This window comes from Aotus nancymaae, unplaced genomic scaffold (genome assembly GCF_030222135.1).
Source record: "Aotus nancymaae isolate 86718 unplaced genomic scaffold, 86718_ANA_hifiasm-v0.15.2.pri h1tg000051l, whole genome shotgun sequence".
In the NCBI taxonomy this organism is placed as follows: Eukaryota; Metazoa; Chordata; class Mammalia; order Primates; family Aotidae; genus Aotus; species Aotus nancymaae.
Genome location: NW_026988465.1, coordinates 23,164,143 through 23,180,506, shown reverse-complemented (window position 1 = coordinate 23,180,506; position 16,364 = coordinate 23,164,143). Strand labels below are relative to the sequence as shown.

The window sequence follows — 16,364 nt, the reverse complement described above, 5'->3', positions numbered from 1 at the left end:
CTGTCCAGGGGCACAGGCACTACTAGACACAAACCGTCCCGAAAGAGGAGAAAAAAGTCCTCGCTTCCCACTTACGGCGATACGGGAATCTGATTCTCAAGGCGTCCGCAGGTTCCCAAGGGTTCCCTAAATAGTTTCGAGCCAGGATTGGCCGCGTGTAAGTGAACCAGCGAATGGTGTCGAGCCTTGTTTCTCAGCAGTTACTAGGTAGAATACACAGACTCAGAAATCTCAAGCAGCAAATAACTACTGGGTCTTTTTATTTACTTTTTCTTAGTTCGAAAGCAAGTTACTTTTTCTCTCCTCTCTTTCTCTCTCAAGACTTGAGTTTCCCCGAGATGTGTCCCCGAGGTTGGTGCCTTTGCTGGTATCCACAAGGAGAGGCTTTTGAATGCAGCAAACGATTTTGCTGGGGAGGAAGCATGAGGAGGAAAACATAAGCCGCCCTCTTTCCAAAGCCAGGTGACTCTTGTTCAAGTTGCTAGCTTTGGAGGTTGGGCCCGGAGCGCGGAAGGGCTTGGGGGAAGCAGGCATGGCTGGAGAGGGAAGGGTAGCAAAGGAAAGGAGACAGCAGTTGCACTGGCTGTTATGAAGGCCTTGTCATTCATTCCAGAGCTATTGGATAAGAGGTGCTGAGGATACTGAGTGAGCAGCAAAAACCCTTTTCCTCAGGGAGGTGGCATTCTGGTGGGGGCAGAAGATGGAAGTGAGCAAAGACTTTCTAGTTGGCCATTTCCTTCTGCCAGTAGGTGTTGGGGTTGGGTCCAAGGACCACATACACACACCAGCACACACACAGACACCGAAACACATACCATCCTCCCCAAAAGGTTATCCCTTCCCCACAGACTCCAATCTTGACATTGTAAAGATATCTTCCAGAATAATCTTCCCGACGCCCGGTTGTGAATACTCCCCTCAAGTGACTAAATGCTTAGTCTGGAGGCCTCCGATTCCCTTCTGATTCAATTCCAAACTTTGCATTAATACACTAGCAATGGCTCCACAGTGGCCTTGCGTCACAACGTTGCACTCCCTGTGGCCAGCGCTCCCTTTCTCATGCCATGCCTTTCACTTGAATTCTTTGCTCCATCTCTGCCCTTGAAATCCTGCCCAGCCTTCCTGCCTACTTCCTCTGAGCACAACTCAGTGCTCCTGCCTGAAGTGTTCTCAGCCTCTTCTGACACCCACATCTTTTGCTATTCTCATGTCCTGTATTCTATTATTGTTATCCAGGCATCAACTGTGTCTTTGCTGTGGCTAGAGTACCTGCTCCTTAGGACAGACCTCTGCAGCATGTGATTCCTCTGTCCTTATAGGGCCCAGGCCTAAGCTCTGCTCTCAGCTGTTGTTCAGTGCGTGAGTGACATGCTCAAGGTAAGGTCATTCCCACCACAGCGTGGCCCAGTTCCTGAAATCATTAGGCACTAGAGTGCCAGACAGAGGTGGCAGCAAAATTAAATCACTCCAGGTTAGACGTTCAAGGACCAGGAAGGAAGAACCAGTAGGTTCCATCTGCAGAGAAAGCTCTTTGATGAGAATAAACTAAAGACATTCCTCAGAACCACTTTTTTTATTTGACTGACCCTTAAACTGAAACAGCAGCCTCACCCATCACTTGATGCTTCTGGAGTATAATTAAAATTGGATTCTAGGTTCAGTGGCTAATGAGGATAAAATCATAGTAAGTATTTGATCATTCCAGCCAAGCCTAAGCAGTTCTTTGGAAGAAACAGAAGAGGAGGTTGTAAGGATTCAAAAGCTTGGCTGATCAGGCTGCGATCTGGCTTCAGATTTTTTTATGTGAAGAAATAAAGCCCAGGGCTTCTGAAGCAGCTTGTTACAGAAGTATCTAGCTCAGCTAAGTTTCACCCTCTGCCAAAGCTGACCTACGCCAGAGGGAAACATATGTGTTATGGGCAGGAATAGAATTGATTGCTTATCAGGTAGCTTACCAAGAAACCACATGGTATGGTTTGGCTGTGTCTCCAGCCAAATATCATCTTGAATTGTAGTTCTGATAATCCCCATGTGTTGTAGAAGGGACCTAGTGGGAGGTAATTGAATCATGGGGGCAGTTACCTCCATGCTGTTCTCATAATAGTCAGTTCTCATGACATCTGATGGTTTTATAAGGGACATTTCCCCCTTTTGCTCAGCACTTCTTCTTCCTGCCATCACGTGAAGAAGAACATGTTTGCTTCCACTTCTGCCATGATTGTAAGTTTCCTGAGTCCTCCCTATTCATGGTACCATGAGTCAATTATACCTCTTTCCTTTATAAATTACCCAGTCTCAGGCAGTCCTTCATAGTAGCATGAGAAGAGACTAGTACAGTATATTGGTACCGCTAGAGTGGGGTGCTGCTATAAGGATACCCAAAAATGTGGAGGTGACTTTGGAATGGGGTAACAGGCAGAGGTTGGAACAGTTTGGAGGGTTCAGAAGAAGACAGGAAAATGTGAGAAAGTTTGGAACTTCCTAGAGAGTTGCTGAATGACTTTGACCAAATGCTGATAGTGATATGGACAATGAAGTCTAGGCTGAGGTAGTCTCAGATAGAGACGACGAACTTGTTGGGAACTGGAGTAAAGGTCACTCTTGCTATACAAAAAAGACTGGCAGCATTTTGTCCCTGCCCTAGAGATCTGTGGAACTTTGAGCTCCAGTGAGGTGATTTAGGGTATCTGGTGGAAGAAATTTCTAACTGGCAAATATTGTCAATATTCCCCTCAAATGTCTATGGACCTTAAAATATGGTGATTATTCTAAATTATCTAGGTGGACTTAATCTTATCACAGGAGTTCTCAAAAGCAGAAGGCAAAAGAATCAGAGAGATGCAATGGAAAAAGAACCAGAAAAACTTCAAAGATTGATAGGTCCTCAGTGCACAGTTGCTGCTTTGCAGATGCAAGAAGGGAGATGGGAGCCAAAGCACAGCAGCCTCTAGAGATGGGAACAGCCTTCAGCTGTAACTGGTAAGCAACTGGGACCTCTGTCTTGTAATTGCAAGGAACTGAATTCTGCCAGCAATCTGAAAAAACAAGAAAACAGATTGTTCTCTAGAGTCCCCAGAAAAGAATCCAGCATGCAGACACCTTGATCTTAGCCTGGTGAGATCCCTATTGGACTTCTGACCTATAGAACTGTGAAACAAAAATTTGTATTGCTTTAAGTCTAAAAATTTGTGGTAATTCATCATGACAGCAGAAGAAAATACATACAATAAAGGTTTTGTGAAAACGCTGCAGTGAGGTAAACTGGCACTGTGGGGAGTACAGTGGGTGTGTGGACTACTGTACTGTGCTGAGTAAACACCAGAATCTAGAGAAAGCCAAGTTGAAGAGTAAACATTATTCACAAATTTATTGAAAACTAGAACTTGACAAGCACATGCCAAGTAGAGGGGATACAGTGGGGAGCAATAATAGTGATGATAATGAGTAGTTTTCTCTAGCAGGCAGCAGTTGAAAGGAATATGGGTTTAATATTCACCAATGAGCAGGGATGGACAGACCCCTTTTCTGGAGGAAGAGTCCATAGCAGGATTTAAAATATCCCTGTAGGCCAGTGCAGTGGCTCACGCCTGTGATCCCAGAACTTTGGGAGTTTGAGGCAGGTGAATCACAAGGTCAAAAGATCGAGACCATCCTGGTCAACATGGTGAACCCTCATCTCTATTAAAAGTACAAATATCAACTGGGCATGGTGGCTTGTACCTGTAGTCTCAGCTACTCAGGAGGTTGAGGCAGGAGAATCACTTGAACTTGCAAGGCAGAGGTTGCAGTAAGCTTAGATTGTGACACTGCACTTCAGCCTGGCAACAGAGTGAGAGAGACTCTGTCTCTAATCATCATCTTCATCATCATCATCATCCCTGTAGTTCTTCCAGCTTCCTTCATCTAAATTTCCTGCATCACAGAGACTCTTTAGGGTATCTGCTCTGCCTGGAAACCCTGACTGCAGGAAGCCTGGCTCTGGCTGCATGATCACTCAGCACAGTTGTTGGGTGGGCACACCTGTGTGCCATTATTTACTGGATGTGGCCTCAAGTCTCCTTCCAAGTCACGTGTCATGTGGGTACCATGAGGTTATTCTCTCAACCAAGACACTCGGCACAGCTAATCCAAGGAGTGCCGGGTCTAAGACTCTGACCATCAGCTGGGAAGGAGTCAATAGGGGTGTCAACCCCACAACCACCTACAATGATCCCCACCCTGGAGCTGTCCTGGGAAGGGAACCTCAGAGCTACAGGTGGGTTCTTCCCATGGGGGAAGAATCAGGCTGGAAAAGAATGGGCAAGTGGCCAGGGACTGAGGCTGAATGTCTCCCAACTGCACAAATTACCGTATGAGTTATGCAGGTTACTTAATGTCACCCTGCCTCAGCTTCCATACTCACAAAATGAGACTACCTGACAGAGTGTTGTGAGGATTAAAGGAGTGACATCCACTAAAACTCATAACACAGCACTCAGAACGTTTAAAATTCTCTATTAATGTTAGTCATTGATGAATAGATCCCAGCTCTGTTGTTCACTAGTCATGTCTACTTTGTAAAGTGAATTCACTTTTCTGCACCCCAGTTTCCTTATCTGTATGAGAGGACAATACGTTGGTACCAAACTCAAACAGCTATCATATGAATAATTGAATGAGCATCAGTAAAGTGCTTCAGTGTGTGTCTGCAGTCTTATGGTTCTGCTTGGTTGCTGTGGAGAGGGAGGCCGTCAGCTCCAGGCTGGGCAGGGAGAAGCAGAGATGTTACTTCAGCCTGAGGCTCCCCACTTTCATTAGCTAAGCCTGGCGACACTGGTGTCTCCAGAGGATGATCAGGTGCAACTAGGTCGGGATCCGGGGAACTCTCTACTCCTTTTGGCGCTGGGCAAATGGTCAGGGCAGTGGGCTCCAAGGTCAAAATTCTGAAAACAGGATACAGAGGCTCAGAGAAGGAGATGTCCAGGAAAGTATGAATATGTGATCCATCCACGGCATTGTAGAATGAGACATCTCCAGTCTCATAGTCCAGGAAGACCCCCACTTTCCTAGGGGACTCAGGAAGTGTCAGGTTGGTTCTGGGCTCAGTGAGAGCCCGATACTTATTCCCATCAGTCAGCCCCATAGTCCAGAATCCGTTCTCAGGTGTCATTTTGACCCAACCTTTTCTCTGCACGTTCTTACTGCACACCCCAATATGCCACTCTTTCCTGTCCCCAACCTCCACCTCCCAGTAATGTCTCCCCGAGGTGAAGCTTTCACAGCTGAGAACACAAAAATGCCAATCAAATCTCTCAGGGTTGTCTGGCAGATCCTGGCGCTCCTTGGCACGCTGAACACTCCTCTGGTCCTCAGAAACAAGGAGGATGGGGTTTGCCGTGTTTGGATCCAGAATTACATCCGCTGCAGAGAGTTTGAGGAAGTGTCCATGGGGTCAGCCATCGTTCCTGGATTTCAAAGCCTCAGCATGCAAGGCCTGGGCCATGCTGAGGAGGCCTGAATCCAGAGCCTGGCATCCCTAGCCTGCCCTGAATGTGACTTTCTCATCAATGTCATAAGAGAGAAAGACCCAGGGGTCTGTGTTCAGAGGGGAAGAGGAGGGTGAAATGACAGTTGCATCAGGATCTGCCTAACCCAACACCCTGATGCAGCCTCAGGAAACAACAAGGATCCTCTTTTTACATTTTTCCTGTTTACCCCCCCCCACACTGGCTCAACCCACGAATGCTTTGTACTCAGAGGTTAATTTTCAATCTTCCCTCTACCACTCATGAGCTAAATGAGTTCCCCTTTTCTGCAGTCTATTTTTCCATACATCCAATTTATTTAACAAGGTGGAGCCTCATCTGAAGCATTTCCTCACCTGAAAAATATGAATCTCTAGCATTGTACAAGGTAATCATGTTACTTACTCAGCCCATAGCAGAGCATGAAGGACGTTCCTGAAGTTTTAGTAGCTGCAAGGCTGGGTCTGTGCTGGGCTCTGTGCGGGGCCTTATATGCCCCAGGTTCACTCTGCACCCTGCAGCTTTCCCCACCCTCCTCTGGGCCCCAAGAACTTGTCCTCTAAGGACAGCGCCACTGGGCTCCCTTGTCCTCTGGTTTGCTGTTGGGTTTGGCCAATGAGAGGCCCTGATAGAAGATTGGAAGGAGAAGGAGAGGAGAGACTCACTGTTGATTTCCCTGCTTCCTCCCTGCCAGCAGCAGCTGGTGCTGCTCTAACAAGGCCTGACTCTTCTCAGGAAGCCCTCTCTTTGAGCTACCCCTTTCTCTGGGTTCCAGTCACTGCCTCTCCTCCCCATCCCTCTCAGGCTGGGGGTGGAGACAGCTCCCCACTCTTGGGAACCATGGGGCACTGCACTTTTCCTTGTTGCTTTCCCTTAACCCTCCTTTCCACAAACCTTCAACCACCCGGTTTGAACTCGCCATCTCGTTCTTACTAGGTTTCTGACCAACGCATGTTTATTATTCCTTCAGTCTTCACCTCAACCCCCTCAAAACACAGATTGCAATCATCATCTAAACATGTGGAGGCAGAAGCTCGGAAGCATTAAATCCTTCGAGGAGACACAGGCAGTAGGTGGCATGAGAAGCCAGGGAAGGGCAAAGTTCTTAGGGCCGGCATCGCCTCCTCTGCTTGGCATTTCCATCCTCACTCTCCCTGCAGCATTACTCAGTGTGTGTCTCCTTCCCCTCAGCTCCACCCTTTATGCATCTTTCTTCCCAGGAAGGTCTGAGGAAGCCCAAGAGAGCAATTCTCCCTGGTTCTCTGGCTCTCAGCAGGAAGGGCCTTGGTTATGGGCCCTCTTTTCTGATTGGGATTTAATGTTGCCTACCCCAAACTCTGCTAGTCATGGGAACTGTTCTTCCCCAAATCACGAGAGTTGGAGGAGGCAAAAGGAATATGTTCCCTCAGGTTGTTGGTCCAGGGAACATACAGTGATTGACTCACCAGGCTTGAAGAGGGCCATTTTCCATTCTGAAAGGAAAGAGACACAGAGGAGAAAAAGTCAGTATTTTTGTACTTTTTCCCACTCCATTCACTACATGTTTTCTCTCCTTTTCTTCAGAGTTTCTTCCAGGGTCCAGCTTCCCTCCTCTACGGCTCTGATGGATCAGGGGTGGCACCTTCTCAGAAACAGCAGGCTCTGTTCCCTCTGTCATGAGGGGTGCAGGCTGCAAGGACAGGCTTTGCAAGGAGATGTGCAGGGTCAGGAGTCTCTTAGATTCTCCAGAAAAGCAGAAAGCAACCCCCCACCACTCAGAAATTGAGTCTTTGGGTTAGATCTAATTAATACAACTGAGAACGTCCATGGGTCACAGCAAAGAAGAGGTTAAGATGTTCATGGCACATGACCCAGCAAACTCAGAAAGCATCAGGCTCACTCACCATTATAGGCTGAAGGTCTCTGTCTCCCTACAAAGAAAGAAAGAGATGTCACCTGAACTTGCCATGTTTGAGTTGGCCCCATTTCCTTACTTTTATATCCATCTAATCTTTTTTTTTTTTTTAACCACCTGTATCTTCTTCCTCTGCAGGTTCAATTCTCTCTATGGTGTTGTTCTTAATATCAAATTCAGGAACATCAGTCGAATGCGAGTGACATGGCAGACACTGTGAGCGTTTCTTTCCGATGGTATTCAGCTGGTCTATTTGGAATGTATCTATCCTCCTGGTGTCACCATGTCTATGTGCATATATATATATATATATATATATGTATATATATGTGTATATGTAAATATGTGTGTGTGTGTGTGTGTGTGTAAGATTCTTCTATCTCAATCTGTAATTTCCTACCTTACTCTGAAAAGAATTTGGGAAATTTAATGAGAAATTTCAGGGATTAGTTTTGAAGGCAGTTAGAATAAATTGGTACCAACTGAGCAACTGTTCAAGCCACTCTTGTTTATTAGACACTTTTCTCTGTCTCTTTTTTCTAATTTTCTTGTTCTTTATTATCTTTTTTTCTTTTCTTCTCTGGAGCCTATAGATTACGTAAAATGACTAGTGAAGTTCCTACCATAGAGAATGCACTTCATCCACCTCTTCCCCCTTCCTTTGTAAGTGTATGCCTGGATATTCCTCAGCGCTTTGCAGGGCTATAGAGTCTGTGGTCCCTAGTAGAGAGAAACTGAAGGCATCTTTTCTTTGAGACCAGTCGAGAGAGAGAGAAGGAGAGAGCTAAAGAAACACTCCTCCTGGGTGTTACTCCATCCAATGAGTCATACTTTTCTTTTTTTTTTTTTTTTTTTGGTAATGACTAGGAATTGGCACATTTATTTTCTTTCCCTAGTCAAAGGGATCTAAGACCACTTCCCAACATTGGGGAAAGAGTTAAGAGTGGAAACTATTGAAGCATAGACCGTTATAGATTCAAATTCAGAGAAAATGTCAGAGCCACTTACAAGCCGTGTACTGGATACTTCTCCACTCTGCAATGGAATAAACAGGGAAGATGCATCAGGGCACTGAAAGCAGGGACAGGAAGACGTGCCTGGGTCTCTGGGGGAATGGGAACTTACTGAGTTCCTCCTGGAGCTTCACTGAAAAGTAAGCAGAGAAAGCAATGAACTGTTACAGGTGAGGGGTTTTCCAAAAAATAAACCTTAAAAATGACCCAGCTCTGGGATGGGGATGGGCGTGAGGTCTTTGGGCCTTGGCCTATAAGCCAGGGACTCAGATAACCTCCCGGGGTCAGCTACCTGTTTTGCTTTGTTCTTGCTTCATTGTGTTCCATGCCATTTCTCTCAACTGTTGCTCTCTCTTTTTCTTTCTGGACAGAGTCTTTTTTTTCTCCTGCTGTTGCCACAAGAAGTAACCGGCTACTGCGAGAAGCAGCAGTAAGACAGGCAGGGTCCCGGCCAGGGCAGCGATCCAGCTCTGGGCACTCATGAAGAAGGAGTCTGTGAAGGGAAGGGCTGTAGGCCATGGGGGCCGTGCACTCAGCACCCCCAGACTGCGGCGACCCAAGTGTTAGCTGCCCACCCCAAGTCACAGGGCATGAAATCTATCTCATGAGGTTAAATAATCTTTCTCATCCTAAAATCTCAGAGGACTGTGGGTAAGACTTTGATAAACCCCTACTAGAGGCTGCTACTATTACTTCCCCTGAGATGTCTGCCTCTCATGTGGAAAGTGAGCGACTTGAGCAGATTATACACATTTTTTTCTAATTGAATTTTTTAACTGGTAACACATTTACATCGTTCAAAAATACATATATAAAAAGTGACACAAGCCTCCCATCCACCCAGTCCTCCCTCCCACCCTCCCTTTCTTAGCTTCAAATTAGTCTGCTTAATAGGATGCTTAAGAACAGGAACTTTGGAGCTAGAGAACCTGAGTGTCAGTGCTGGCTCCTTTAGGTGACTAGCAGTGTGACTTTAGACTAATTACTTAACCTCTCTGTTCCTGCTGTCCTACTCTTTCAAATAGGGGTAATGATAATACCTATTTCCCAAAGTTAAAAGGATTAAATTAACACATACAAAGTACATGACATGTAATGAGTGTTATTACATTGCTTGTTAAGTTAAAAATTGTAAATAAAAATATATTCTTGCTTTTCCTCTTATTTGCACTAAAGACAGCATTCTATACACGATTCTGCATTTTGCTCTTTCTGTGCAAAGTTCATCTTGGAGATCCTTCCGTATCAGTATGGAAATAATTATCTCTTTTTTCTCCCACAGTTGAGTGGTAGCCATTGCACGAAAGTTCCCCAGCAGTGAACATCTGCATAGTTTCTAACCTTGTGCAATCATAATAAGTGCTATAAGAAATAACGTTTTACATGGATTACTTCACACAGATGCAATCTTGTCTACCAGATAAACTCCCAGAAGCGGAATTTTGGATCACTAAATATGTAGTTTGGATAGATATTGCTATAGAGCCCCCAACAGAGATTGTGCTAATGTACACCAAAAATACAAGTCATACCAGCAGATTCCTTGGAGTCCCTGCCTTTCTACATTCCTGCCATAACCATGTGCTATCAACCAACAGAGGTTTGTTTTGATTTTTGCCAATACCATAAGTGAAAAATGATTCAGTATATGTTTCTCTAATGAGTGAAAATAAGCACCCTTTTGTGGGTTACTTCCTTTTCTGTAAATTCACAACTTATGACCTTTGTTAAAATTTTTTACTCTGTTTTTAAATTCTTCTGTCTTAAAGAGATTAGCTCTTTCTCTATGAGTGTGTGTGTGGATATATGTATAAGTTTTCCCCTTTTGTCATTTGACTTTGCACATGCAGCTTCATACTTTCTGGCAGACAGGAAATGTTCAGTAAATGTTCGTGTCATGAACAGCTTTGTGGAAGAGGGAAGCTCCCCCGGAGCAGGCAGGAGCCTCCAGGTCCCTGCTTTGGGTCTTACATGCTGTGCAGAGACCCAGGTCGGCTCCAGAGACTCACACAGTAGAGACTCACACATCCCCCTTCATTCAATTGCCACAGCTCAGCTCAGTAAAGCTGAGGCCAAGCAGGCACTGACCTGCGATGGAAATGCTGGCTGTCTTTTCCAGGCCGAGGAGGGAATTTCTGATGATGCAGGACACCCGCTCCCCAGAGCTGCCTCTCATGGTCACGGATGCTGCTACTGCATACAGACCCGCTCCGTCCGCAACCACAGGTGCTTCCACAGCCAGGATGTTCTCTCCCTTGGCGTTGCTCCACTGTATTTGGGGCTGGGGGTACCAGCCAGTGGACCTGCACTCCAGACGGATCCCTCCAGCTTCATAACCCTTCACATCAATGTGAAGATCAGAACCCAGTGCTGTGGAAGGATAAATCAGCCTAAATTCTGGAGAGCTCCTGTATCAGGGAGGGTCTCAGCAGGAATCACGGGCACACTCACATTCCATAATTCGAGAAAAATTTCATTCCAGACTGGTTTACAAAAGTGTGGTCCTGGTGAGGAGGCCTCATCACAGAAGCCACGGATGAGTACGGTTTCCCAGGGTCAGTAACAGTGGGGCTATTCCCACCCACCTCGGTTACCAGTGGGAGGAACAGAGGGAGCTGTTTTGAGGACATAAAAGAAAAGATTCAGTCATTGAGGACTTTCTTGAGAGGAGCAGTGACCTTCGGCAAGGCGATGCAGCCAGCCTGAGGGTACCTTGCAGGAAGGAAGCCAGGGAATAAGCACCCAGGCCTCTCCTTTTCTCTCTCTCCCTTCATCCTCTGCTACAGATCCCGACTGACCAAACCCTTAAATAGAAGCCACAGGAAAAGGGATTGCACTGAGAAAGAAAAGAGCAGCCCCCTCATCTGAAAGTGACAGCAGGAACTCAGCATTCTCCTGTTATCAAAAGCAATTTCACAGAACACCAGCATCAGATCATGGCACTTTGTGACTATGATGGATCATGGGAAAAACAAGACAACCCACATCATGCGTGAGTACAGAGGAAAACATGAACATTGTCCAAATCACAGCAACAACCAAGCATCCCCCATTGGCAGTGAGGAATTGCTGCCTCTTCAGTTATAGCTTTAGTCTCACCCTAGTCTCCTCCTCCTAGATAAGATTGATTAAGGCTCCCACTCACAGAATTAAACTGCCACGCTTTCCTGATGGCATCTCATCCAGAGTGGAGGACTAAGTCTATAAACCCTTCCCCAACTGTATACTCAGTCTGCTCTAACACCTTCTTACTGAGACCCCGCCACAGCTCCCTGTGATGTGTGTTCTTCCTCAATGCAATGAGTGAGAAACATGCCTCATTTTACTACAAAAGTGTTCCTGGGAGTCACTGATTGGAAAACACTGGCAGCAGATACAGTCCCTGTGGCACCTCCCAGGGCCCATGGTATTGTGCACTTGGTGACACCACAGGAGCTGTCTCTTACTCAATTAGACCAAAATGACTGTGTACCAGTCACTGATGCAACGATTAATTATGCTTCCTATCCGTCCTCCTTCACTTCCCTTATGTCTCTGGTGGCCAGAGGAAGGGAGTTCTTTACTTGAGCATGTAGGGCACAGCAGGAATTCTTCCTAAAGGAAAACCTGTGTCCTACTCAAGGGGCTCAGAGAGGCTAAGTTGGAAGGCAGCACAGGCAACTGCTAGTGAGCAGCCAGGGGTGTCTGCAGTGCTTTTGGAAGAGGAACTCGGCATCTGTTCTAGATCCTACCCAGAAATGCTCTCAGAACAAAGCCCGGAGACTCACCTGCAACCTTCAGCTCCACCAGGGCTTTTTCATAGAAGTCACCATCTTGGAAATAACACAAGTACTTTCCACTGTCAGAGGCTGTGACGTTGTGTATTTGGAGAGCAGCCTTCCCTGCAGCGATGCCATCCCGTAGAATCGAAGTTCTCCCTCGATACTCTGCACTCTGCCTGTCTTCCACTTCCTTTCCATCTACATACACGCTCACCACCTGCCTGAGGCTGGAACTCACCCACCTCAGCTCCATGGTCTCTGCACTCATGGTCGGGACCAGGTGACAGGGCAGATCAGCGTCTTCACCCACCATGGCCAGGATGGGCCCAGGGGGTCCAAGCACAGCAAACTGAGCTGTCGGCACAAGGGGGAGGGTCCGTCAGAGGGTGCTGGGGTTGGGGTCATGAGAGGAAGGGTGCTTCTCAGACAGGGAAGGTGAGACACAGAGACCCTAGAGGGGAACACGATCCTAAGAGAAGCACCATTTGTTCCTTAGTGATACGTGAACCCACAGGTTGGGATGGACTTCAGGTATGGGAAGGAGTCAAAAGTCCTCTGAGAAGACTAATAGGTAACTGTCTACTTCAGAAACAAGCATGGAATCATTCCCTACCTGAGCAAGGAGTGAGCAGCTGGACCAAGAGGAGGCAGACATGAAAGCTGAGCAGAAGAAAGGCCAGGGAACTTGCCATTTTCATCCGTACTGTATATCAGGAGACACCAGAAGGTGTGGATCAGACACTAATGGCCCAGAAGAAGCTTTATTCTTCATGGAAACCTCCACTTCCCCACAGCTAACTCAAGAATGGTGACTGAAGATCTTACCTCTGCAAAAGATTTCTTTCCTTGAGCGTCTTTACCTTTGAGTTCCAACATGGACAATCACCTGTAAAACCATGTCTATGTAAAATGCACATCTGTTATATGATCAGGAAATCTTCACTCTACTGTTTGAAAATATTCAGAATGCTATCACTTCCCCAAACTTTCCCTGCCCGTCCAACCCTCCGTCATCCTCCTCTGATTCATGCAGGACCCTCTTCACTGGGCTCCCTGGTTCCACCAGGGTCCACAACTGTGGGTGTACAACACTGTGTACTCCTCAAAGCCTTAGCTCTTGGCCATCATCATGGTCAACTCATAGCCCAGTGGACTCCTGGTGGGATTCAGGAAGACTGCCTGGTGGGGCCTTGGAGTCAGTGAGCGGCTGAACCCATCACATTTAATCCAAGACTAGTGATCAGAGAGCTGCAAATAAGACCAGGCCTTACTTCTTTCTTCCCTTCATAAAGTCATTCAACAAATATTTACTGAGTACCCATAAGTGGCCAGGCTCATGATATTAGGGTTAGGGACACAAAGAGGGTAAGCAGTAAGTAAAGGCACTCAGATTCACAAGTTATTTGCTCTCGGTCATGGGACAAAACCATTGGAACTTTATTTACTCATACAATATCATGAAATGTGAAATTTAGAATGTGCACAGTTGGCCCAGAAATTCCACTTTCTGATGTTTAGTCTAGCAAAGTACTCGCATGGGTGCAGGGAGAAGCCTCTGTGTGAATGACCTTGCAGCACTATTTTTAATATAAAAGTGGTAACCAACTGAGCCAGCCCCCAGCAGAGACTGCTTAGAGGAATGATGACTCATCCCTCAGAGGGAATTCAGTGCAGCAGGTAAAAAGACTTGATTTACTGTCATGAACCTAGACAATGGAGATACACTAAGTGATCAAAAGCACCTTGCAGAACTATACTAATGATTCAATGGAAAAACAAAAGCAAACCTTTACATTTCTGCATAACTACATATGTAAATGCCTGAAAATGTCTAAAAAGATGCATGCTAAACTGAAGATCAGAGGTTAGTGAGTGAAAGGACACTTTGGCCTTTTGCTCTCTTTACTTTTAAAATATTGGAATTTTTTAAATTTAAGTTTTTTCATGTATTACTTAACAATAATTATTATGAGTTATAATAGTGACTGGGACATATTAGCTGCTCAGTAAATACTAACTCCTTAACAGTGTCTCCCAAAACAAAGGAGCTTGAAGCCTGCAGCCCTAACACCTCCTGCTGTGGGTCTGGAAATGGCCTCTGAGAACCAGGGCTGCATAGGGAGGTGGGACGGGAGAAGAGGAAGCAACGGAACAGAGGTCTGTGCGGCCGGCCGGCCGGCCTCCACCCCTGCCTGGATCTTGCACCCACCCAGACTAAACATTGCATTTCATGTCTTCTGCTCCTCAAAGCTGCTCTTTATGTTGCTATAAATGGGGTGTCATTTTTATTATCATTGTCCCTGAGTTCACAATTTCTCTGCTATCTTTAGAATAAGACATATATTTTCTATCTTTTTAAAGGATATATATATACTTTTTCCCTGATTCCATTCAATTTATCAAGGGAAGAAAAGCATAAGGGAAAACAAGTTTAAGTAGTGGCTCATGCCTATAATCCTAGCAATTTGGGAGGTCGAGGTGGGAGGATTCCTTGAGCCGAGGAGTTCAAGACCAGCCTAGGCAACATAATGAGACCCTGTCTCTACAAATCGATCAATCATTAAAATAAAAAACTATGGTAGTAATCATATACTTTGGTAGTGGGAAAGTAAATATTTCTGGAAGGATTCTGGCCATATATACAACAAGCTCCTTAAAAAAAAGTTATATATTTTACCAAGGAAAGCTATTAAAAAAAAAAGTTGTATGCTTCGACCCAAAAGTTCCACTTTTAGAAATTAGTATTGAAGAAAAAAAAATCAGAGATTAAGAGAAAAATTTATGTTTAAAGCTGTTCAACATAGTAAAATCTACAATAGCCAAATGTAGAAAAGGGAAATAGCCAAAACAAGGGAGGTGTTAAAAAAAGAATTGTATATTCATACAGTGAAATAAACTGTATCCATTGAAAAACATTCCAAACAAATGTTTTGGGGAAATGATGAATGGAAGGTAAAAACACATACTGTTCCTAAAAAATACAAAACAAGGTTTAATGTATGGATCTAATGTTGTTAAAATTATAAATAATTGCTCTTCATTAAAAACACAATTCCTAAAGGCTTCATGGAAATCCCTTTTGCGACTGAACCATGAACTGTTTGTCTAGCCCCCACCTGTTGTGTATGTATGCTGGTTCTGATTTTTCTATATTATAAATATTTCTGTAACGAACAAATTTACATATGAATCTATAAGGCACATCTCTTTTTAGGATCTCTTGGAATAGATGCCTTGAGTTAGCCAAAACAGATTTTAAAGATTTTTTTGCCCTTTTCTTATCACAATAAGTTCTTAAGAACATGCAATTGGCTGGGCGTGGTGGCTCATGCCTGTAATCCCAGCACTTTGGGAGGGTGAGGCGGGAGAAACCCAATCACTGAGGTTGGGAGTTCAAAACCAGCCTGACCAACATGGAGAGGGAGGAACACTGTCTCTACTAAAAATACAAAAAAAAAAAAAAGAAAAAAGAAAATTCAGCCACGCATGGTGGTGCATGCCTGTAATCCCAGCTACTCGGGAGGTTGAGGCAGGAGAATCGCTTGAACCCGGGAGGTAGAGGTTGCAGTGAGCCATTGCACTCCAGCCGTTGTGCAAGACTGTGCCGTTGCACTCCAGCCTGGGCAACAAGAGCGAAACTCTGTCTAAAAAAAAGAACATGCAACTAGAATATTCATTCATTTATGTTGTCTCTCTTTCCTTATACCAAATTCCAACCTCTGCAGGTCTTTATTCTTGCACTACTTCTCCCCTTTCCTTGTGTCCACCTGTGTGCAAGCGCAGACCCCTCAGGCACACCCCTCAGGCACCCCCCTTAGGCACCACACCCCTTCCTCTTGGTGAGAACTCTCCCTGAATACCCACTCACCATACCGGGAGATTCAGCCCCTGTCCTCCCAGGCATCGTGGCCTGGGTTCTAATCAATATTCCCCACTTACCTTTTAACATTCCCCTCTGAAAACCACAGCTCACAGAAGAAAGGCAGTTAATAGATCTCTATTCTTTCTATTATGGTTGAGTCTCGATCTGGAAGAAAGGAAAAAGCAAGCAGAGGCTGTCTGCTCATCGAGAGGAGTAATAACAATCTCTCTTTGGAAGAATTAGTTTTTTGATTGGCTCAGAGGTGATGTTTCTCATCAGTTGCTGGGCAGAAACCACTGACAAAGGTTGAAATGAAAACTGAAAGTACGT

At 45.3% G+C, this 16,364-nt stretch overlaps 1 protein-coding gene across 1 annotated transcript; it reads right to left on the bottom strand.

Moving 5' to 3' along the window:
* Positions 1-3,340: 3,340 nt before the first annotated feature.
* LOC135269235 (butyrophilin subfamily 3 member A1-like) lies at positions 3,341-16,359 on the bottom strand. Its single transcript, XM_064363074.1, is given in 11 exon segments — positions 3,341-4,726; positions 4,728-5,400; positions 6,950-6,976; positions 7,388-7,414; positions 8,407-8,433; positions 8,524-8,544; positions 8,704-8,904; positions 10,500-10,781; positions 12,179-12,526; positions 12,786-12,875; positions 16,112-16,359. Coding segments are annotated over 11 exon segments (1,758 nt in total). The 5' UTR covers positions 16,122-16,359; the 3' UTR covers positions 3,341-4,674.
* Positions 16,360-16,364: the final 5 nt, after the last annotated feature.